Below are 24,025 nucleotides of genomic sequence, written 5' to 3'. Positions count from 1 at the left end.
AGCAATTAATCAATGTATAATTAAAACAGTTTAAATTGTGAGATTTAAGTGTAGATATGAGGGAAAATGTCAAAGTTTAAATTATTTCATTATTTCTTTTGTGTACATTTCAGCTTTAAAACCACCATTGAGTGAAGTAGCAAAAATCTTTAGGAGTACATGTTATCTGGCTTCACTTTGTTTAACACAGAGAAAGTGTTGATAAGAAACTTTTGGGAGATTTTGGGGTTTTTTTTGCTCTAAAGATTCAGATTCAGAATATTTTATTCATCCCGTCCAAGAAAACCTGATGAATGAGTACTTCATAAAGTAGTTCATTCATAAAGTGAATTAGTTTGACAGAAAACCAAAAATATTGTAGAGTGTGAGAATTGTAGGAATAAATTATGATATGAAAGTCATTACAATGCTGTGGTACAAAGTATGAGAATAACAACAGTCTTAAAATTACATTCTTTACATTTATTTACAAATATACATTGAAATATACATTGAAATGTATCTATCTCTTAAAAGGCAAGCATACACTGTGCAAATAAACAAAGAAAAACAAAAAAAAACTTCTTCACAGATGAAGGCAAGCAGCCTGAAGTGGTTTTTTGAAGTCGAGAGAAGAACTTCTGAGTAGTTCCAGGAACCTGCCTGAGAACCTCATGGAGTTGGAGGAGAGGAAGGAGACGTCTTCCGCAACAGGTCCATTGGATAAAGAACAACAGATGTTTGTTATCCAAATTTTCTGCTATATGCCTCGATTTGACTAGAGGATGAAGAAGAAAAAAAGATTCGAAGAAAATTCAATACAGCAACAAGTTGATCTCCATGTGTGTGAATGTTTTCACAGTGCAGTTACTCACTATTCTCTGCTGTCTGGCTCCTGGCTCATATGACCCTGTGATAAAGGGATGTTGAAGAGCATCAGCAGGAGAGATGCGCTTATCTCCATTTAGACGTAGCATCTGTTTTAGGAAGTGGATGAAGACCTTCCTGTCTTCCATCTCTTCATCATCCCCTACTTCAGAGATCTGGATTAAAAAAAGAGAGAAAGAGAGTTTGGTCAATACACAAGTTCATACTTCTCTTGCTCATAAGATTTAAAACAGCAGTTTGTAAGGTTCTTTTTGTGTGTTATTTGGTCAAAAATCATATTTAGTTTTAGCTATCCCGCAAACCCTTTTATTTCAACCCTAACAGTAATTGTAACTCTATCCCTAACCCTAACCGTAACTCTAACCCTAAAATGTTTATTTTTGTCAGATATGTTTTTCTAAAGGTGTAATTTGCCGTGTTCAATATGTTAAAATGAAAAATATTATATGTCAAATGTGGGATTCAAACCTAGCTATCCTGGCTCAGTGATTGACACAGGCACATTGCAATTATGTAGAAAAGATCCAGAAATATACCTATAGTCTCGGGGGCTATGGCTTCATTTAATGTACCTCCAGACACTTTCAAAAAGAAACCGTGAGTAAATTAATCTTATAAACGAATGTCCAAAGTATGTTACATTTTAAAGACGAGATCTCCGCTAAGCATTTGTGTATCATTTGTGTATCATAGAGAACACTTACATAGAGCAGGTCATCCAACGATGAAAAATGAGGATGGGAAATGGGCCACTCATCAACTTTTACTTTGTTCCTAGATGAATATTCATCAGGTGTCTGAGGAAACAACAACAACAATGAAAATGGTTTAGGACAAATTTAAGGCAACAATGAAGATTCACCAACAACAAAAACTATGTTTTACCAGCAGCCTCCATCTTTTGCCTAATTCATCCCTCTCCTTACAAAAAAACTTCTTGCTGTACATGCCAAAGTGGAGCTGACGTCGTGACGGCATGCCCAGCATCTCCACTATACACTTCATCTGCAGAAAGAACACACGTTTACACACATTAGCAGCAGCGCTTTAAGACTTTGTATACATGTGTACATGTGAAAAAGAGCATGTGGGTCATTAAATGGATGGAGGGATGGTGTATAAAAAAGATAACCTACCATGAGGTATTCACTTTGGAATGAAAAAGGTTACGCTGGAGGTAGAGGAATGCCAGCGTACAGCCTAGCCCCCACATGTCGATGGACCCTGAGAACGGAAGGCCAAGACTAATCTCTGGGGCCCTATGAAGCAAAATGAATGATGAAACACACTTTAGAAATATGTTGCTTAGCATTAAGTACCAACACTATTATGACACGGGTTTGGTACAAAAACAAAGAAGTCATTCAGGGTGACACCCTCATACCTATAGCCAATGGGCTGAAGAGTCATCCCGGGAATGACAGAAGAGAATGAAGAAGCCATTCCAAAGTCAATCAGTTTGACCCTCCACGGACGCTCCTCCATGTTGGTCAGCATGACATTCTCTGGCTTGAGGTCGCCATGCATGACCCTCACAGATTGGAGTCCCTGTAGCGCTACCAACAGCTGTAGGGACACAATGAGAAAAGACAGGATTAGAATAGAGTTCCTATTATGTGGCTGTTTAAGCTCAGGTATGAACTCAAAGCTTTCTTAATCGATCAGCAAGCATTATCACAGGATTTAAGTCACACAATAAAAAAGATTCATACCTGCTTTGCAATGGGGCGGATATTGTGGAAATTCATTGAACCGACTAGCTGGAACAAATCTCTGTCCAACAACTCAAACACGAGGCAGGTATATCCCAAGTACTGAAAGTGCTCATAGAATTTAACCACATTGATGTCGTCTTCATTCATTGAGCCAATGGTCTTCAACGCAGATACCTGAAGGGAAAAAAGGACAATTAGATCACCTTTACATCACTGTGGTACACCCCAACAATTCATAGTTAAAGACCTGTTGAAGTCCCCAAAACTGGGAGATATCCACTTACCTCGCCCTCGACGTCTTGCAGATAATCCTGCTTCAGGATTTTCACCGCCACTGGTTTACTGCTGTTATGAGCAAGGCACTTTGCCACTTTTCCGTAGCAACCTTCTCCGATAAATTCAAGGATGGTGTATTGAGTGGACGTGCTCTGAAGGGCCTGCCCTACCATTAGAGGATATTCTGTCAAAGTGGATAGATAGGGAACAAGGTTAGTATTCAGTATTTCAACAGTAAGACTCACACAAACAAGGAAATCTCATCCTGTCCTGTTATTTTACAGTTTGGGTTAAAGAAAACAGGCCTGTTAATCCACTTCATATATGAAGTCTTGTCTCTGCATTGCCTGCATGTGTAGGTCAGGACATCCTAGTTTGCTGTTGGTACACTCACAGTGTGAGCAATGATATTTTTTGTGTATAAAGTATATATATTTTTATAATAAATAGGTCCTCCAAAGGTCTGAAAGTCAGCCACTGTCCCCTGATGACTGACCCACCCGCCAGGTCATGTGCACACGCGCTAACAGCTATAGTCACGGAGGCACGGTCAACTTAGCATGTGGACAGTTAGGCAGTTTTATACAAAAAAAAAAAAGAGCAAAGGATTGAAATTTGTAATTCATGTAACGCGGAAATAAGTTGTGGTGGGACAACAAACAAAACTCTACCTCATTGCCATTTAAGAAACCACCACACCTCTGAGTAAATAGCATTTACAGCTAGCATCAAGCTAAAGCTAAAGCTAAAGCTCGCGGTAGCAAAGAGCCAGTGGCCCGTTAATGTAACTATTGTACAAGTGACTGCAATAAGTCTGTGAGAGCTTTTGTCCTGTAAGCTGTAGTAAAAGTTATTTTAGATTGATATTTTACATTTAAAAATCTACTAAGCTGCTGCATTTTTTTTTTCACTTTAAGGAATTCTAAAACTCAGGACACTTTATTGGTGGTTTAAGTTGTTTTGTTAGTTTGTCCTGAAGATTATTATTTCATTATCTACCTCAAACCTTGGTATTTATTTATTTTTAAAAAACCAAAATAATGTGCACTTTCTTTTTTACAAAGAGTTCCAAACAGGTCTGTAGTTTAACCTGTTGCATAAGTTTTGTTTGTTTTTAAAATGTAAAAGATGAATGACTACATTAAGGAACTGATATAATTTAGTATTTTGGACAGAAATACTTTAAACTTTTCATTTATATTTGAGGTAACTCATGTGCAGTTAAAACAACACATTTTATTGTTTCATTATTGTTTGTTTTACAATAAAATAAGTTTGGAACATTCAAGGTGTATGCTGTCAGTTGTATATATAAAAAAAACCCGGCATGGCCGGTCAGGCTTTTTAAAAATCAATGGTCAGCCAGAAAATTGCAATCGGTACACCCCTAGTATATAGGTATTGAGTAGTAATAAACAGTCTGTTTTCAGGAGCTCATTCTACTATATCACATCAATTCTATGAACATTGAAGTCAAACACTCTTATTTTATGTTATATGTACACACACATTGGGCTCTGAAAAAAGGGTTTTCAAGAAGAAATATTTTCAACATATTAAAACCAGAGATGAAATATTTTCTAATGACAATCTGTATTTTTTTTTAAGAAATCTAGTGATTCCTTCCATGACTACAGTTTTCTTCCATTTCAGTTAATTAAAGTTCATCCTGTAAAGTCTGTCTTACCTTCAGAAGCCATTTCTCACTCAGGTTTTCACTATTTAAGCTTTGAAACTTCCTAAAAAATGCTTGTTTTACTTCTGGAGACACAGTTCTTCCAACTAACCACTAGCACTGAGAGAAGCAACTGAAGTTCTCTTTCATCTTGCTGCCACAGCAACCGTTAATTTTCAAATAATGTCAACAAACTATTTCCTCTATTATACATGCATACATTTAGTGTAGACAGATTAAGTTAATGTACTTAAGTACGGTACTTAACTGGTACTTTTAAGTATCTGTACTTTACTTGAGTCATTTTGGGGAGATACTTTTTCATTTTAATCCACTACATTTCTATTGATACACAAAAAAAGAGAGCATAGGGTCGCAATTTGTATTTTGTGTAACGCGAAAATAAGTTGTGGTGGGGCTACAAACAAAACTCTACCTCATTGTCGTTTAAGAAACCACCACACCGCTGAGTAAACAGCATTTACAGCTAGCATCAAGCTAATGCTAATGCTAGCGGGAGAGCCAGTGGCCCTTTGCCACTACTAATGTACAAGTGACTGCAATACATTTTTAAGTGCTTTTGTTCTTTATATTTTTACATTTAAATATCTACAAAGCTGATCCATTTGGAGTTTTTTTTTTTTTTTGCACTTTAAGGAAACTTAAAACTCAGGACACTTTATTGGTGGTTTAAGTTGTTTTGCTAGTTTGTCCTGAAGATCATTATTTCATTATCTACCTCAAACCATGGTATTCATTTATTTGTAAAACCAAAATACTGCTGTGCACTTTATTTTTATTTTTTTTACAAAGAGTTCCAAACAGGTCTACAGTGTAATATGTGTTTTTAAAATGTGAAAGATTAAAGACTAAATTAAGGAAGGCCATACCAGCCTGACATTGCCCCATCTCGTTAGATCTCGGAAGCTAAGCAGGTCTGGGCCTGGTGGTAGTTATACACCACTAAGTGTGGAGTGAAACATTAATACATTAATTCTGTAAAGCGACTTTGAGTGTCTATGATAAAGCGCTGTATAAAATTGATGCATTATAATTTAGTATTTTGGACAGCAAGGCTTTAAACTTTTCATTTATGTTTGAGGTATCGCATACTGCTGCTTCTGCTGTTTTTTTTTTTTTCCTTTTCTTCTTCTTCTCTTCCTTCCATAGGCAGCCGTAATCTTTGAATTTGCATTGCTGCCACCTGTTGGTTGTGGTTGCATGGTGCGTTCCATGGCTAGTGAAGCATTATTACTACTCGTAAAATATACAATTTTTTTTATTTTTTTTAAGAATAACAGATCACAAATTATCACATTATTATAACTGACTTACTTTTATAAGTACTACAACTTTTTTTTTTAGTATATTTTTAAATCAGTATTGCTACTTCACCATTGAGTGAAGTAGCAAAAATCTTTAGGAGTACATGTTATCTGGCTTAACTTTGTTTAACACAGATTAAGTGTTGATAGGAAACTTTTGGGATATTTTGGGGGTTTTTTTGCTCTAAAGATTCAGATTCAGAATATTTTATTCATCCCGTCCAAGAAAACCTGATGAATGAGTACTTCATAAAGTAGTTCATTCATAAAGTGAATTAGTTTGACAGAAAACCAAAAATATTGAAGAAAGTGTGAATTGTAGGAATAAATTATGATATGAAAGTCATTACAATGCTGTGGTACAAAGTATGAGAATAACAATAGTCTTAAAATTACATTCTTTACATTTATTTACAAATATACATTGAAATATACATTGAAATGTATCTATCTCTTAAAAGGCAAGCATACACTGTGCAAATAAACAAAGAAAAACAAAAAAAAACTTCTTCACAGATGAAGGCAAGCAGCCTGAAGTGGTTTTTTGAAGTCGAGAGAAGAACTTCTGAGTAGTTCCAGGAACCTGCCTGAGAACCTCATGGAGTTGGAGGAGAGGAAGGAGACGTCTTCCACAACAGGTCCATTGGATAAAGAACAACAGATGTTTGTTATCCAAATTTTCTGCTATATGCCTCGATTTGACTAGAGGATGAAGAAGAAGAAAAGATTCGAATAAAATTCAATACAGCAACAAGTTGATCTCCATGTGTGTGAATGTTTTCACAGTGCAGTTACTCACTATTCTCTGCTGTCTGGCTCCTGGCTCATATGACCCTGTGATAAAGGGATGTTGAAGAGCATCAGCAGGAGAGATGCGCTTATCTCCATTTAGACGTAGCATCTGTTTTAGGAAGTGGATGAAGACCTTCCTGTCTTCCATCTCTTCATCATCCCCTACTTCAGAGATCTGGAGTAAAAAAAAGAGAGAAAGAGAGTTTGGTCAATACACAAGTTCATACTTCTCTTGCTCATAAGATTTAAAACAGCAGTTTGTAAGGTTCTTTTTGTGTGTTATTTGGTCAAAAATCATATTTAGTTTTAGCTATCCCGCAAACCCTTTTATTTCAACCCTAACAGTAACTGTAACTCTATCCCTAACCCTAACCGTAACTCTAACCCTAAAATGTTTATTTTTGTCAGATATGTTTTTCTAAAGGTGTAATTTGCCGTGTTCAATATGTTAAAATGAAAAATATTATATGTCAAATGTGGGATTCAAATCTAGCTATCCTGGCACAGTGATTGACACAGGCACATTGCAATTATGTAGAAAAGATCCAGAAATATACCTATAGTCTCGGGGGCTATGGCTTCATTTAATGTACCTCCAGACACTTTCAAAAAGAAACCGTGAGTAAATTAATCTTATGAACGAATGTCCAAAGTATGTTACATTTTAAAGACGAGATCTCCGCTAAGCATTTGAACTCAAATATCATAGAGAACACTTACATAGAGCAGGTCATCCAACGATGAAAAATGAGGATGGGAAATGGGCCACTCATCAACTTTTACTTTGTTCCTAGATGAATATTCATCAGGTGTCTGAGGAAACAACAACAACAATGAAAATGGTTTAGGACAAATTTAAGGCAACAATGAAGATTCACCAACAACAAAAACTATGTTTTACCAGCAGCCTCCATCTTTTGCCTAATTCATCCCTCTCCTTACAAAAAAATTTCTTGCTGTACATGCCAAAGTGGAGCTGACGTCGTGACGGCATGCCCAGCATCTCCACTATACACTTCATCTGCAGAAAGAACACACGTTTACACACATTAGCAGCAGCGCTTTAAGACTTTGTATACATGTGTACATGTGAAAAAGAGCATGTGGGTCATTAAATGGATGGAGGGATGGTGTATAAAAAAGATAACCTACCATGAGGTATTCACTTTGGAATGAAAAAAGGTTACGCTGGAGGTAGAGGAATGCCAGCGTACAGCCTAGCCCCCACATGTCGATGGACCCTGAGAACGGAAGGCCAAGACTAATCTCTGGGGCCCTATGAAGCAAAATGAATGATGAAACACACTTTAGAAATATGTTGCTTAGCATTAAGTACCAACACTATAATGACACGGGTTTGGTACAAAAACAAAGAAGTCATTCAGGGTGACACCCTCATACCTATAGCCAATGGGCTGAAGAGTCATCCCGGGAATGACAGAAGAGAATGAAGAAGCCATTCCAAAGTCAATCAGTTTGACCCTCCACGGACGCTCCTCCATGTTGGTCAGCATGACATTCTCTGGCTTGAGGTCGCCATGCATGACCCTCACAGATTGGAGTCCCTGTAGCGCTACCAACAGCTGTAGGGACACAATGAGAAAAGACAGGATTAGAATAGAGTTCCTATTATGTGGCTGTTTAAGCTCAGGTATGAACTCAAAGCTTTCTTAATCGATCAGCAAGCATTATCACAGGATTTAAGTCACACAATAAAAAAGATTCATACCTGCTTTGCAATGGGGCGGATATTGTGGAAATTCATTGAACCGACTAGCTGGAACAAATCTCTGTCCAACAACTCAAACACGAGGCAGGTATATCCCAAGTACTGAAAGTGCTCATAGAATTTAACCACATTGATGTCGTCTTCATTCATTGAGCCAATGGTCTTCAACACAGATACCTGAAGGGAAAAAGGGACAATTAGATCACCTTTACATCACTGTGGTACACCCCAACAATTCATAGTTAAAGACCTGTTGAAGTCCCCAAAACTGGGAGATATCCACTTACCTCGCCCTCGACGTCTTGCAGATAATCCTGCTTCAGGATTTTCACCGCCACTGGTTTACTGCTGTTATGAGCAAGGCACTTTGCCACTTTTCCGTAGCAACCTTCTCCAATAAATTCAAGGATGGTGTATTGAGTGGACGTGCTCTGAAGGGCCTGCCCTACCATTAGAGGATATTCTGTCAAAGTGGATAGATAGGGAACAAGGTTAGTATTCAGTATTTCAACAGTAAGACTCACACAAACAAGGAAATCTCATCCTGTCCTGTTATTTTACAGTTTGGGTTAAAGAAAACAGGCCTGTTAATCCACTTCATATATGAAGTCTTGTCTCTGCATTGCCTGCATGTGTAGGTCAGGACATCCTAGTTTGCTGTTGGTACACTCACAGTGTGAGCAATGATATTTTTTGTGTATAAAGTATATATATTTTTATAATAAATAGGTCCTCCAAAGGTCTGAAAGTCAGCCACTGTCCCCTGATGACTGACCCACCCGCCAGGTCATGTGCACACGCGCTAACAGCTATAGTCACGGAGGCACGGTCAACTTAGCATGTGGACAGTTAGGCAGTTTTATACAAAAAAAAAAAGAGCAAAGGATTGAAATTTGTAATTCATGTAACGCGGAAATAAGTTGTGGTGGGACAACAAACAAAACTCTACCTCATTGCCATTTAAGAAACCACCACACCTCTGAGTAAATAGCATTTACAGCTAGCATCAAGCTAAAGCTAAAGCTAAAGCTAAAGCTCGCGGGAGCAAAGAGCCAGTGGCCCGTTAATGTAACTATTGTACAAGTGACTGCAATAAGTCTGTGAGAGCTTTTGTCCTGTAAGCTGTAGTAAAAGTTATTTTAGATTGATATTTTACATTTAAAAATCTACTAAGCTGCTGCATTTTTTTTTTCACTTTAAGGAATTCTAAAACTCAGGACACTTTATTGGTGGTTTAAGTTGTTTTGTTAGTTTGTCCTGAAGATTATTATTTCATTATCTACCTCAAACCTTGGTATTTATTTATTTTTAAAAAACCAAAATAATGTGCACTTTCTTTTTTACAAAGAGTTCCAAACAGGTCTGTAGTTTAACCTGTTGCATAAGTTTTGTTTGTTTTTAAAATGTAAAAGATGAATGACTACATTAAGGAACTGATATAATTTAGTATTTTGGACAGAAATACTTTAAACTTTTCATTTATATTTGAGGTAACTCATGTGCAGTTAAAACAACACATTTTATTGTTTCATTATTGTTTGTTTTACAATAAAATAAGATTGGAACATTCAAGGTGTATGCTGTCAGTTGTATATAAAAAAAACCCGGCATGGCCGGTCAGGCTTTTTAAAAATCAATGGTCAGCCAGAAAATTGCAATCGGTACACCCCTAGTAAAAAGGTATTGAGTAGTAATAAACAGTCTGTTTTCAGGAGCTCATTCTACTATATCACATCAATTCTATGAACATTGAAGTCAAACACTCTTATTTTATGTTATATGTACACACACATTGGGCTCTGAAAAAAGGGTTTTCAAGCAGAAATATTTTCAACATATTAAAACCAGAGATGAAATATTTTCTAATGACAATCTGTATATTTTTTTTTTTTAAAGAAATCTAGTGATTCCTTCCATGACTACAGTTTTCTTCCATCTCAGTTAATTAAAGTTCATCCTGTAAAGTCTGTCTTACCTTCAGAAGCCATTTCTCACTCAGGTTTTCACTATTTAAGCTTTGAAACTTCCTAAAAAATGCTTGTTTTACTTCTGGAGACACAGTTCTTCCAACTAACCACTAGCACTGAGAGAAGCAACTGAAGTTCTCTTTCATCTTGCTGCCACAGCAACCGTTAATTTTCAAATAATGTCAACAAACTATTTCCTCTATTATACATGCATACATTTAGTGTAGACAGATTAAGTTAATGTACTTAAGTACGGTACTTAACTGGTACTTTTAAGTATCTGTACTTTACTTGAGTCATTTTGGGGAGATACTTTTTCATTTTAATCCACTACATTTCTATTGATACACAAAAAAAGAGAGCATAGGGTCGCAATTTGTATTTTGTGTAACGCGAAAATAAGTTGTGGTGGGGCTACAAACAAAACTCTACCTCATTGTCGTTTAAGAAACCACCACACCGCTGAGTAAACAGCATTTACAGCTAGCATCAAGCTAATGCTAATGCTAATGCTAGCGGGAGAGCCAGTGGCCCTTTGCCACTACTAATGTACAAGTGACTGTAATACATTTTTGAATGCTTTTGTTCTTTATATTTTTACATTTAAATATCTACAAAGCTGATCCATTTGGAGTTTTTTTTTTTTTTTTTTCACTTTAAGGAAACTTAAAACTCAGGACACTTTATTGGTGGTTTAAGTTGTTTTGCTAGTTTGTCCTGAAGATCATTATTTCATTATCTACCTCAAACCTTGGTATTCATTTATTTGTAAAACCAAAATACTGCTGTGCACTTTATTTTTATTTATTTTTTTTACAAAGAGTTCCAAACAGGTCTACAGTGTAACCTGTGTTTTTAAAATGTGAAAGATTAAAGACTAAATTAAGGAAGGCCATACCAGCCTGACATTGCCCCATCTCGTTAGATCTCGGAAGCTAAGCAGTTCTGGGCCTGGTGGTAGTTATACACCACTAAGTGTGGAGTGAAACATTAATACATTAATTCTGTAAAGCGACTTTGAGTGTCTATGATAAAGCGCTGTATAAAATTGATGCATTATAATTTAGTATTTTGGACAGCAAGGCTTTAAACTTTTCATTTATGTTTGAGGTATCGCATGCTGCTGCTTCTGCTGTTTTTTGTTTTTTTCTTTTCTTCTTCTTCTTCTCTTCCTTCCATAGGCAGCCGTAATCTTTGAATTTGCATTGCTGCCACCTGTTGGTTGTGGTTGCATGGTGCGTTCCATGGCTAGTGAAGCATTATTACTACTCGTAAAATATACAATTTTTTTTATTTTTTTTAAGAATAACAGATCACAAATTATCACATTATTATAACTGACTTACTTTTATAAGTACTACTACTTTTTTTTTTTTAGTATATTTTTAAATCAGTATTGCTACTTCACCATTGAGTGAAGTAGCAAAAATCTTTAGGAGTACATGTTATCTGGCTTCACTTTGTTTAACACAGATTAAGTGTTGATAGGAAACTTTTGGGATATTTTGGGGGTTTTTTTTGCTCTAAAGATTCAGATTCAGAATATTTTATTCATCCCGTCCAAGAAAACCTGATGAATGAGTACTTCATAAAGTAGTTCATTCATAAAGTGAATTAGTTTGACAGAAAACCAAAAATATTGTAGAGTGTGAGAATTGTAGGAATAAATTATGATATGAAAGTCATTACAATGCTGTGGTACAAAGTATGAGAATAACAACAGTCTTAAAATTACATTCTTTACATTTATTTACAAATATACATTGAAATATACATTGAAATGTATCTATCTCTTAAAAGGCAAGCATACACTGTGCAAATAAACAAAGAAAAACAAAAAAAAACTTCTTCACAGATGAAGGCAAGCAGCCTGAAGTGGTTTTTTGAAGTCGAGAGAAGAACTTCTGAGTAGTTCCAGGAACCTGCCTGAGAACCTCATGGAGTTGGAGGAGAGGAAGGAGACGTCTTCCACAACAGGTCCATTGGATAAAGAACAACAGATGTTTGTTATCCAAATTTTCTGCTATATGCCTCGATTTGACTAGAGGATGAAGAAGAAGAAAAGATTCGAAGAAAATTCAATACAGCAACAAGTTGATCTCCATGTGTGTGAATGTTTTCACAGTGCAGTTACTCACTATTCTCTGCTGTCTGGCTCCTGGCTCATATGACCCTGTGATAAAGGGATGTTGAAGAGCATCAGCAGGAGAGATGCGCTTATCTCCATTTAGACGTAGCATCTGTTTTAGGAAGTGGATGAAGACCTTCCTGTCTTCCATCTCTTCATCATCCCCTACTTCAGAGATCTGGATTAAAAAAAGAGAGAAAGAGAGTTTGGTCAATACACAAGTTCATACTTCTCTTGCTCATAAGATTTAAAACAGCAGTTTGTAAGGTTCTTTTTGTGTGTTATTTGGTCAAAAATCATATTTAGTTTTAGCTATCCCGCAAACCCTTTTATTTCAACCCTAACAGTAATTGTAACTCTATCCCTAACCCTAACCGTAACTCTAACCCTAAAATGTTTATTTTTGTCAGATATGTTTTTCTAAAGGTGTAATTTGCCGTGTTCAATATGTTAAAATGAAAAATATTATATGTCAAATGTGGGATTCAAATCTAGCTATCCTGGCACAGTGATTGACACAGGCACATTGCAATTATGTAGAAAAGATCCAGAAATATACCTATAGTCTCGGGGGCTATGGCTTCATTTAATGTACCTCCAGACACTTTCAAAAAGAAACCGTGAGTAAATTAATCTTATAACGAATGTCCAAAGTATGTTACATTTTAAAGACGAGATCTCCGCTAAGCATTTGAACTCAAATATCATAGAGAACACTTACATAGAGCAGGTCATCCAACGATGAAAAATGAGGATGGGAAATGGGCCACTCATCAACTTTTACTTTGTTCCTAGATGAATATTCATCAGGTGTCTGAGGAAACAACAACAACAATGAAAATGGTTTAGGACAAATTTAAGGCAACAATGAAGATTCACCAACAACAAAAACTATGTTTTACCAGCAGCCTCCATCTTTTGCCTAATTCATCCCTCTCCTTACAAAAAAATTTCTTGCTGTACATGCCAAAGTGGAGCTGACGTCGTGACGGCATGCCCAGCATCTCCACTATACACTTCATCTGCAGAAAGAACACACGTTTACACACATTAGCAGCAGCGCTTTAAGACTTTGTATACATGTGTACATGTGAAAAAGAGCATGTGGGTCATTAAATGGATGGAGGGATGGTGTATAAAAAAGATAACCTACCATGAGGTATTCACTTTGGAATGAAAAAAGGTTACGCTGGAGGTAGAGGAATGCCAGCGTACAGCCTAGCCCCCACATGTCGATGGACCCTGAGAACGGAAGGCCAAGACTAATCTCTGGGGCCCTATGAAGCAAAATGAATGATGAAACACACTTTAGAAATATGTTGCTTAGCATTAAGTACCAACACTATAATGACACGGGTTTGGTACAAAAACAAAGAAGTCATTCAGGGTGACACCCTCATACCTATAGCCAATGGGCTGAAGAGTCATCCCGGGAATGACAGAAGAGAATGAAGAAGCCATTCCAAAGTCAATCAGTTTGACCCTCCACGGACGCTCCTCCATGTTGGTCAGCATGACATTCTCTGGCTTGAGGTCGCCATGCATGACCCTCACAGATTGGAGTCCCTGTAGCGCTACCAACAGCTGTAGGGACACAATGAGAAAAGACAGGATTAGAATAGAGTTCCTATTATGTGGCTGTTTAAGCTCAGGTATGAACTCAAAGCTTTCTTAATCGATCAGCAAGCATTATCACAGGATTTAAGTCACACAATAAAAAAGATTCATACCTGCTTTGCAATGGGGCGGATATTGTGGAAATTCATTGAACCGACTAGCTGGAACAAATCTCTGTCCAACAACTCAAACACGAGGCAGGTATATCCCAAGTACTGAAAGTGCTCATAGAATTTAACCACATTGATGTCGTCTTCATTCATTGAGCCAATGGTCTTCAACACAGATACCTGAAGGGAAAAAGGGACAATTAGATCACCTTTACATCACTGTGGTACACCCCAACAATTCATAGTTAAAGACCTGTTGAAGTCCCCAAAACTGGGAGATATCCACTTACCTCGCCCTCGACGTCTTGCAGATAATCCTGCTTCAGGATTTTCACCGCCACTGGTTTACTGCTGTTATGAGCAAGGCACTTTGCCACTTTTCCGTAGCAACCTTCTCCGATAAATTCAAGGATGGTGTATTGAGTGGACGTGCTCTGAAGGGCCTGCCCTACCATTAGAGGATATTCTGTCAAAGTGGATAGATAGGGAACAAGGTTAGTATTCAGTATTTCAACAGTAAGACTCACACAAACAAGGAAATCTCATCCTGTCCTGTTATTTTACAGTTTGGGTTAAAGAAAACAGGCCTGTTAATCCACTTCATATATGAAGTCTTGTCTCTGCATTGCCTGCATGTGTAGGTCAGGACATCCTAGTTTGCTGTTGGTACACTCACAGTGTGAGCAATGATATTTTTTGTGTATAAAGTATATATATTTTTATAATAAATAGGTCCTCCAAAGGTCTGAAAGTCAGCCACTGTCCCCTGATGACTGACCCACCCGCCAGGTCATGTGCACACGCGCTAACAGCTATAGTCACGGAGGCACGGTCAACTTAGCATGTGGACAGTTAGGCAGTTTTATACAAAAAAAAAAAGAGCAAAGGATTGAAATTTGTAATTCATGTAACGCGGAAATAAGTTGTGGTGGGACAACAAACAAAACTCTACCTCATTGCCATTTAAGAAACCACTACACCTCTGAGTAAATAGCATTTACAGCTAGCATCAAGCTAAAGCTAAAGCTCGCGGGAGCAAAGAGCCAGTGGCCCGTTAATGTAACTATTGTACAAGTGACTGCAATAAGTCTGTGAGAGCTTTTGTCCTGTAAGCTGTAGTAAAAGTTATTTTAGATTGATATTTTACATTTAAAAATCTACTAAGCTGCTGCATTTTTTTTTTTCACTTTAAGGAATTCTAAAACTCAGGACACTTTATTGGTGGTTTAAGTTGTTTTGTTAGTTTGTCCTGAAGATTATTATTTCATTATCTACCTCAAACCTTGGTATTTATTTATTTTTAAAAAACCAAAATAATGTGCACTTTCTTTTTTACAAAGAGTTCCAAACAGGTCTGTAGTTTAACCTGTTGCATAAGTTTTGTTTGTTTTTAAAATGTAAAAGATGAATGACTACATTAAGGAACTGATATAATTTAGTATTTTGGACAGAAATACTTTAAACTTTTCATTTATATTTGAGGTAACTCATGTGCAGTTAAAACAACACATTTTATTGTTTCATTATTGTTTGTTTTACAATAAAATAAGATTGGAACATTCAAGGTGTATGCTGTCAGTTGTATATAAAAAAAACCCGGCATGGCCGGTCAGGCTTTTTAAAAATCAATGGTCAGCCAGAAAATTGCAATCGGTACACCCCTAGTAAAAAGGTATTAAGTAGTAATAAACAGTCTGTTTTCAGGAGCTCATTCTACTATATCACATCAATTCTATGAACATTGAAGTCAAACACTCTTATTTTATGTTATATGTACACACACATTGGGCTCTGAAAAAAGGGTTTTCAAGAAGAAATATTTTCAACATATTAAAACCAGAGATGAAATATTTTCTAATGACAATCTGTATTTTTTTTTTTTTTAAGAAATCTAGTGATTCCTTCCATGACTACAGTTTTCTTCCATCTCAGTTAATTAAAGTTCATCCTGTAAAGTCTGTCTTACCTTCAGAAGCCATTTCTCACTCAGGTTTTCACTATTTAAGCTTTGAAACTTCCTAAAAAATGCTTGTTTTACTTCTGGAGACACAGTTCTTCCAACTAACCACTAGCACTGAGAGAAGCAACTGAAGTTCTCTTTCATCTTGCTGCCACAGCAACCGTTAATTTTCAAATAATGTCAACAAACTATTTCCTCTATTATACATGCATACATTTAGTGTAGACAGATTAAGTTAATGTACTTAAGTACGGTACTTAACTGGTACTTTTAAGTATCTGTACTTTACTTGAGTCATTTTGGGGAGATACTTTTTCATTTTAATCCACTACATTTCTATTGATACACAAAAAAAGAGAGCATAGGGTCGCAATTTGTATTTTGTGTAACGCGAAAATAAGTTGTGGTGGGGCTACAAACAAAACTCTACCTCATTGTCGTTTAAGAAACCACCACACCGCTGAGTAAACAGCATTTACAGCTAGCATCAAGCTAATGCTAATGCTAGCGGGAGAGCCAGTGGCCCTTTGCCACTACTAATGTACAAGTGACTGTAATACATTTTTGAGTGCTTTTGTTCTTTATATTTTTACATTTAAATATCTACAAAGCTGATCCATTTGGAGTTTTTTTTTTGCACTTTAAGGAAATCTAAAACTCAGGACACTTTATTGGTGGTTTAAGTTGTTTTGTTAGTTTGTCCTGAAGATCATTATTTCATTATCTACCTCAAACCATGGTATTTATTTATTTTTAAAAAACCAAAATAATGTGCACTTTCTTTTTTACAAAGAGTTCCAAACAGGTCTGTAGTTTAACCTGTTGCATAAGTTTTGTTTGTTTTTAAAATGTAAAAGATGAATGACTACATTAAGGAACTGATATAATTTAGTATTTTGGACAGAAATACTTTAAACTTTTCATTTATATTTGAGGTAACTCATGTGCAGTTAAAACAACACATTTTATTGTTTCATTATTGTTTGTTTTACAATAAAATAAGATTGGAACATTCAAGGTGTATGCTGTCAGTTGTATATAAAAAAAAACCCGGCATGGCCGGTCAGGCTTTTTAAAAATCAATGGTCAGCCAGAAAATTGCAATCGGTACACCCCTAGTAAAAAGGTATTGAGTAGTAATAAACAGTCTGTTTTCAGGAGCTCATTCTACTATATCACATCAATTCTATGAACATTGAAGTCAAACACTCTTATTTTATGTTATATGTACACACACATTGGGCTCTGAAAAAAGGGTTTTCAAGAAGAAATATTTTCAACATATTAAAACCAGAGATGAAATATTTTCTAATGACAATCTGTATTTTTTTTTTTTTTTAAGAAATCTAGTGATTCCTTCCATGACTACAGTTTTCTTCCATCTCAGTTAATTAAAGTTCATCCTGTAAAGTCTGTCTTACCTTCAGAAGCCATTTCTCACTCAGGTTTTCACTATTTAAGCTTTGAAACTTCCTAAAAAATGCTTGTTTTACTTCTGGAGACACAGTTCTTCCAACTAACCACTAGCACTGAGAGAAGCAACTGAAGTTCTCTTTCATCTTGCTGCCACAGCAACCGTTAATTTTCAAATAATGTCAACAAACTATTTCCTCTATTATACATGCATACATTTAGTGTAGACAGATTAAGTTAATGTACTTAAGTACGGTACTTAACTGGTACTTTTAAGTATCTGTACTTTACTTGAGTCATTTTGGGGAGATACTTTTTCATTTTAATCCACTACATTTCTATTGATACACAAAAAAAGAGAGCATAGGGTCGCAATTTGTATTTTGTGTAACGCGAAAATAAGTTGTGGTGGGGCTACAAACAAAACTCTACCTCATTGTCGTTTAAGAAACCACCACACCGCTGAGTAAACAGCATTTACAGCTAGCATCAAGCTAATGCTAATGCTAATGCTAGCGGGAGAGCCAGTGGCCCTTTGCCACTACTAATGTACAAGTGACTGTAATACATTTTTGAGTGCTTTTGTTCTTTATATTTTTACATTTAAATATCTACAAAGCTGATCCATTTGGAGTTTTTTTTTTTTTTTTTTTTCACTTTAAGGAAACTTAAAACTCAGGACACTTTATTGGTGGTTTAAGTTGTTTTGCTAGTTTGTCCTGAAGATCATTATTTCATTATCTACCTCAAACCTTGGTATTCATTTATTTGTAAAACCAACAAAATGCTGTGACTTTATTGTTAAAAAAATAAATAAATGAAAAAAACAAGTTGGCTTTTTAAAAATTGATGATCGGCCAAAAAAATTGCAATCGGTGCACCCCTAGTAAAAAGGTATTAAGTCGTAATAAATAGTCTGTTTTCCTACTATGTCACATCAATTCTGTGAACATTGAAGCCCTTCATGCAGCCTCAGACAGAGACGTAAACACAGCAAGAAAAAAAAAAATTAACACAAATGTGATGAGAGCTACATTGCTAATTTCTACAGGTGGGGTCACGTGGCCACAATGTGTTGTATGCGCAACAGTTCTGAACTAAAACCTGGAAACATTTCGGAGAGTACCGGTTGTTAGAGCTACTATCTTTACCAGGGAGAAAATATTTATTCCTGGTTATTGTTTTACACAGTTTAATAGGGCTTTATTGACCGGTGATTATTTGTAAAACCAAAATACTGCTGTGCACTTTATTTTTATTTTTTTTACAAAGAGTTCCAAACAGGTCTACAGTGTAATATGTGTTTTTAAAATGTGAAAGATTAAAGACTAAATTAAGGAAGGCCATACCAGCCTGACATTGCCCCATCTCGTTAGATCTCGGAAGCTAAGCAGTTCTGGGCCTGGTGGTAGTTATACACCACTAAGTGTGGAGTGAAACATTAATACATTAATTCTGTAAAGCGACTTTGAGTGTCTATGATAAAGCGCTGTATAAAATTGATGCATTATAATTTAGTATTTTGGACAGCAAGGCTTTAAACTTTTCATTTATGTTTGAGGTATCGCATACTGCTGCTTCTGCTGTTTTTTTTTTCTTTTCTTCTTCTTCTCTTCCTTCCATAGGCAGCCGTAATCTTTGAATTTGCATTGCTGCCACCTGTTGGTTGTGGTTGCATGGTGCGTTACATGGCTAGTGAAGCATTATTACTACTCGTAAAATATACAATTTTTTTTATTTTTTTTAAGAATAACAGATCACAAATTATCACATTATTATAACTGACTTACTTTTATAAGTATTACTTTTTTTTTTTTTTAGTATATTTTTAAATCAGTATTGCTACTTCACCATTGAGTGAAGTAGCAAAAATCTTTAGGAGTACATGTTATCTGGCTTCACTTTGTTTAACACAGAGAAAGTGTTGATAGGAAACTTTTGGGATATTTTGGGGGTTTTTTTGCTCTAAAGATTCAGATTCAGAATATTTTATTCATCCCGTCCAAGAAAACCTGATGAATGAGTACTTCATAAAGTAGTTCATTCATAAAGTGAATTAGTTTGACAGAAAACCAAAAATATTGTAGAGTGTGAGAATTGTAGGAATAAATTATGATATGAAAGTCATTACAATGCTGTGGTACAAAGTATGAGAATAACAACAGTCTTAAAATTACATTCTTTACATTTATTTACAAATATACATTGAAATATACATTGAAATGTATCTATCTCTTAAAAGGCAAGCATACACTGTGCAAATAAACAAAAAAAAACAAAAAAAAACTTCTTCACAGATGAAGGCAAGCAGCCTGAAGTGGTTTTTTGAAGTCGAGAGAAGAACTTCTGAGTAGTTCCAGGAACCTGCCTGAGAACCTCATGGAGTTGGAGGAGAGGAAGGAGACGTCTTCCACAACAGGTCCATTGGATAAAGAACAACAGATGTTTGTTATCCAAATTTTCTGCTATATGCCTCGATTTGACTAGAGGATGAAGAAAAAAAAAAGATTCGAAGAAAATTCAATACAGCAACAAGTTGATCTCCATGTGTGTGAATGTTTTCACAGTGCAGTTACTCACTATTCTCTGCTGTCTGGCTCCTGGCTCATATGACCCTGTGATAAAGGGATGTTGAAGAGCATCAGCAGGAGAGATGCGCTTATCTCCATTTAGACGTAGCAACTGTTTTAGGAAGTGGATGAAGACCTTCCTGTCTTCCATCTCTTCATCATCCCCTACTTCAGAGATCTGGATTAAAAAAAGAGAGAAAGAGAGTTTGGTCAATACACAAGTTCATACTTCTCTTGCTCATAAGATTTAAAACAGCAGTTTGTAAGGTTCTTTTTGTGTGTTATTTGGTCAAAAATCATATTTAGTTTTAGCTATCCCGCAAACCCTTTTATTTCAACCCTAACAGTAACTGTAACTCTATCCCTAACCCTAACCGTAACTCTAACCCTAAAATGTTTATTTTTGTCAGATATGTTTTTCTAAAGGTGTAATTTGCCGTGTTCAATATGTTAAAATGAAAAATATTATATGTCAAATGTGGGATTCAAATCTAGCTATCCTGGCTCAGTGATTGACACAGGCACATTGCAATTATGTAGAAAAGATCCAGAAATATACCTATAGTCTCGGGGGCTATGGCTTCATTTAATGTACCTCCAGACACTTTCAAAAAGAAACCGTGAGTGAATTAATCTTATAAACGAATGTCCAAAGTATGTTACATTTTAAAGACGAGATCTCCGCTAAGCATTTGAACTCAAATATCATAGAGAACACTTACATAGAGCAGGTCATCCAACGATGAAAAATGAGGATGGGAAATGGGCCACTCATCAACTTTTACTTTGTTCCTAGATGAATATTCATCAGGTGTCTGAGGAAACAACAACAACAATGAAAATGGTTTAGGACAAATTTAAGGCAACAATGAAGATTCACCAACAACAAAAACTATGTTTTACCAGCAGCCTCCATCTTTTGCCTAATTCATCCCTCTCCTTACAAAAAAACTTCTTGCTGTACATGCCAAAGTGGAGCTGACGTCGTGACGGCATGCCCAGCATCTCCACTATACACTTCATCTGCAGAAAGAACACACGTTTACACACATTAGCAGCAGCGCTTTAAGACTTTGTATACATGTGTACATGTGAAAAAGAGCATGTGGGTCATTAAATGGATGGAGGGATGGTGTATAAAAAAGATAACCTACCATGAGGTATTCACTTTGGAATGAAAAAAGGTTACGCTGGAGGTAGAGGAATGCCAGCGTACAGCCTAGCCCCCACATGTCGATGGACCCTGAGAACGGAAGGCCAAGACTAATCTCTGGGGCCCTATGAAGCAAAATGAATGATGAAACACACTTTAGAAATATGTTGCTTAGCATTAAGTACCAACACTATAATGACACGGGTTTGGTACAAAAACAAAGAAGTCATTCAGGGTGACACCCTCATACCTATAGCCAATGGGCTGAAGAGTCATCCCGGGAATGACAGAAGAGAATGAAGAAGCCATTCCAAAGTCAATCAGTTTGACCCTCCACGGACTCTCCTCCATGTTGGTCAGCATGACATTCTCTGGCTTGAGGTCGCCATGCATGACCCTCACAGATTGGAGTCCCTGTAGCGCTACCAACAGCTGTAGGGACACAATGAGAAAAGACAGGATTAGAATAGAGTTCCTATTATGTGGCTGTTTAAGCTCAGGTATGAACTCAAAGCTTTCTTAATCGATCAGCAAGCATTATCACAGGATTTAAGTCACACAATAAAAAAGATTCATACCTGCTTTGCAATGGGGCGGATATTGTGGAAATTCATTGAACCGACTAGATGGAACAAATCTCTGTCCAACAACTCAAACACGAGGCAGGTATATCCCAAGTACTGAAAGTGCTCATAGAATTTAACCACATTGATGTCGTCTTCATTCATTGAGCCAATGGTCTTCAACACAGATACCTGAAGGGAAAAAGGGACAATTAGATCACCTTTACATCACTGTGGTACACCCCAACAATTCATAGTTAAAGACCTGTTGAAGTCCCCAAAACAGGGAGATATCCACTTACCTCGCCCTCAACGTCTTGCAGATAATCCTGCTTCAGGATTTTCACCGCCACTGGTTTACTGCTGTTATGATCAAGGCACTTTGCCACTTTTCCGTAGCAACCTTCTCCGATAAATTCAAGGATGGTGTATTGAGTGGACGTGCTCTGAAGGGCCTGCCCTACCATTAGAGGATATTCTGTCAAAGTGGATAGATAGGGAACAAGGTTAGTATTCAGTATTTCAACAGTAAGACTCACACAAACAAGGAAATCTCATCCTGTCCTGTTATTTTACAGTTTGGGTTAAAGAAAACAGGCCTGTTAATCCACTTCATATATGAAGTCTTGTCTCTGCATTGCCTGCATGTGTAGGTCAGGACATCCTAGTTTGCTGTTGGTACACTCAGTGTGAGCAATGATATTTTTTGTGTATAAAGTATATATATTTTTATAATAAATAGGTCCTCCAAAGGTCTGAAAGTCAGCCACTGTCCCCTGATGACTGACCCACCCGCCAGGTCATGTGCACACGCGCTAACAGCTATAGTCACGGAGGCACGGTCAACTTAGCATGTGGACAGTTAGGCAGTTTTATACAAAAAAAAAAAAGAGCAAAGGATTGAAATTTGTAATTCATGTAACGCGGAAATAAGTTGTGGTGGGACAACAAACAAAACTCTACCTCATTGCCATTTAAGAAACCACTACACCTCTGAGTAAATAGCATTTACAGCTAGCATCAAGCTAAAGCTAAAGCTAAAGCTCGCGGTAGCAAAGAGCCAGTGGCCCGTTAATGTAACTATTGTACAAGTGACTGCAATAAGTCTGTGAGAGCTTTTGTCCTGTAAGCTGTAGTAAAAGTTATTTTAGATTGATATTTTACATTTAAAAATCTACTAAGCTGCTGCATTTTTTTTTGCAATTTAAGGAATTCTAAAACTCAGGACACTTTATTGGTGGTTTAAGTTGTTTTGTTAGTTTGTCCTGAAGATTATTATTTCATTATCTACCTCAAACCATGGTATTTATTTATTTTTAAAAAACCAAAATAATGTGCACTTTCTTTTTTACAAAGAGTTCCAAACAGGTCTGTAGTTTAACCTGTTGCATAAGTTTTGTTTGTTTTTAAAATGTAAAAGATGAATGACTACATTAAGGAACTGATATAATTTAGTATTTTGGACAGAAATACTTTAAACTTTTCATTTATATTTGAGGTAACTCATGTGCAGTTAAAACAACACATTTTATTGTTTCATTATTGTTTGTTTTACAATAAAATAAGATTGGAACATTCAAGGTGTATGCTGTCAGTTGTATATAAAAAAAACCCGGCATGGCCGGTCAGGCTTTTTAAAAATCAATGGTCAGCCAGAAAATTGCAATCGGTACACCCCTAGTAAAAATGTATTAAGTAGTAATAAACAGTCTGTTTTCAGGAGCTCATTCTACTATATCACATCAATTCTATGAACATTGAAGTCAAACACTCTTATTTTATGTTATATGTACACACACATTGGGCTCTGAAAAAAGGGTTTTCAAGAAGAAATATTTTCAACATATTAAAACCAGAGATGAAATATTTTCTAATGACAATCTGTATTTTTTTTTTTTTTTTTTTTAAGAAATCTAGTGATTCCTTCCATGACTACAGTTTTCTTCCATCTCAGTTAATTAAAGTTCATCCTGTAAAGTCTGTCTTACCTTCAGAAGCCATTTCTCACTCAGGTTTTCACTATTTAAGCTTTGAAACTTCCTAAAAAATGCTTGTTTTACTTCTGGAGACACAGTTCTTCCAACTAACCACTAGCACTGAGAGAAGCAACTGAAGTTCTCTTTCATCTTGCTGCCACAGCAACCGTTAATTTTCAAATAATGTCA

The 24,025-nt window shown here is 36.3% G+C and overlaps 4 protein-coding genes across 4 annotated transcripts; all 4 read right to left on the bottom strand.

Moving 5' to 3' along the window:
• Window positions 1-693: 693 nt before the first annotated feature.
• LOC114456572 (homeodomain-interacting protein kinase 3-like) lies at window positions 694-3,031 on the bottom strand. The gene is made up of 8 exons (XM_028438468.1): window positions 2,867-3,031; window positions 2,580-2,756; window positions 2,252-2,433; window positions 2,018-2,126; window positions 1,753-1,872; window positions 1,572-1,664; window positions 855-1,022; window positions 694-757 (listed from the first exon to the last, which is right to left on the bottom strand). The coding sequence occupies exons 1-8, from the start codon at window positions 3,029-3,031 to the stop codon at window positions 740-742; spliced, it is 1,032 nt and encodes a 343-aa protein (XP_028294269.1). The 3' UTR covers window positions 694-739.
• Window positions 3,032-6,244: 3,213 nt separating this feature from the next.
• LOC114456501 (homeodomain-interacting protein kinase 3-like) lies at window positions 6,245-8,831 on the bottom strand. Its single transcript, XM_028438346.1, has 8 exons — window positions 8,667-8,831; window positions 8,380-8,556; window positions 8,052-8,233; window positions 7,803-7,926; window positions 7,552-7,671; window positions 7,371-7,463; window positions 6,658-6,825; window positions 6,245-6,560 (listed from the first exon to the last, which is right to left on the bottom strand). The coding sequence occupies exons 1-8, from the start codon at window positions 8,829-8,831 to the stop codon at window positions 6,543-6,545; spliced, it is 1,047 nt and encodes a 348-aa protein (XP_028294147.1). The 3' UTR covers window positions 6,245-6,542.
• A 3,240-nt stretch (window positions 8,832-12,071) lies between these two features.
• On the bottom strand, window positions 12,072-16,258 carry LOC114470196 (homeodomain-interacting protein kinase 3-like). The gene is made up of 9 exons (XM_028458216.1): window positions 16,168-16,258; window positions 14,492-14,667; window positions 14,205-14,381; window positions 13,877-14,058; window positions 13,628-13,751; window positions 13,377-13,496; window positions 13,196-13,288; window positions 12,485-12,652; window positions 12,072-12,387 (listed from the first exon to the last, which is right to left on the bottom strand). Exons 1-9 carry the CDS (start codon window positions 16,178-16,180, stop codon window positions 12,370-12,372), a joined length of 1,071 nt encoding a protein of 356 aa, XP_028314017.1. The 5' UTR covers window positions 16,181-16,258; the 3' UTR covers window positions 12,072-12,369.
• Window positions 16,259-19,890: 3,632 nt separating this feature from the next.
• Window positions 19,891-22,025, bottom strand: LOC114456436 (homeodomain-interacting protein kinase 3-like). Its single transcript, XM_028438221.1, has 7 exons — window positions 21,876-22,025; window positions 21,548-21,729; window positions 21,299-21,422; window positions 21,048-21,167; window positions 20,867-20,959; window positions 20,155-20,322; window positions 19,891-20,057 (listed from the first exon to the last, which is right to left on the bottom strand). The coding sequence occupies exons 1-7, from the start codon at window positions 22,023-22,025 to the stop codon at window positions 20,040-20,042; spliced, it is 855 nt and encodes a 284-aa protein (XP_028294022.1). The 3' UTR covers window positions 19,891-20,039.
• Between the last annotated feature and the right edge of the window lie 2,000 nt (window positions 22,026-24,025).

Source organism: Gouania willdenowi, chromosome 1 (genome assembly GCF_900634775.1).
Source record: "Gouania willdenowi chromosome 1, fGouWil2.1, whole genome shotgun sequence".
Lineage (NCBI taxonomy): Eukaryota > Metazoa > Chordata > Actinopteri > Blenniiformes > Gobiesocidae > Gouania > Gouania willdenowi.
This window is presented reverse-complemented; position numbering and strand designations above follow the sequence as displayed.

Coding starts and splice junctions, on each gene's coding strand:
- LOC114456572 (XM_028438468.1), bottom strand. CDS start 3,031: ATGGTAGGGCAGGCCCTTCAGAGCACGTCCACTCAATACACCATCCTT. Junction 2,127..2,251: donor CTTCAGCCCATTGGCTATAG/GTATGAGGGTGT, acceptor TTTGCTTCATAG/GGCCCCAGAGATTAGTCTTG. Junction 1,665..1,752: donor GCAAAAGATGGAGGCTGCTG/GTAAAACATAGT, acceptor TTGTTTCCTCAG/ACACCTGATGAATATTCATC.
- LOC114456501 (XM_028438346.1), bottom strand. CDS start 8,831: ATGGTAGGGCAGGCCCTTCAGAGCACGTCCACTCAATACACCATCCTT. Junction 8,234..8,379: donor TCCGCCCCATTGCAAAGCAG/GTATGAATCTTT, acceptor GTGTCCCTACAG/CTGTTGGTAGCGCTACAGGG. Junction 6,826..7,370: donor CGTTGGATGACCTGCTCTAT/GTAAGTGTTCTC, acceptor TTTTTACTCCAG/ATCTCTGAAGTAGGGGATGA.
- LOC114470196 (XM_028458216.1), bottom strand. Junction 14,382..14,491: donor TGCAAGACGTCGAGGGCGAG/GTAAGTGGATAT, acceptor TTTTCCCTTCAG/GTATCTGTGTTGAAGACCAT. Junction 14,059..14,204: donor TCCGCCCCATTGCAAAGCAG/GTATGAATCTTT, acceptor GTGTCCCTACAG/CTGTTGGTAGCGCTACAGGG.
- LOC114456436 (XM_028438221.1), bottom strand. CDS start 22,025: ATGAATGAAGACGACATCAATGTGGTTAAATTCTATGAGCACTTTCAG. Junction 21,730..21,875: donor TCCGCCCCATTGCAAAGCAG/GTATGAATCTTT, acceptor GTGTCCCTACAG/CTGTTGGTAGCGCTACAGGG. Junction 20,960..21,047: donor GCAAAAGATGGAGGCTGCTG/GTAAAACATAGT, acceptor TTGTTTCCTCAG/ACACCTGATGAATATTCATC.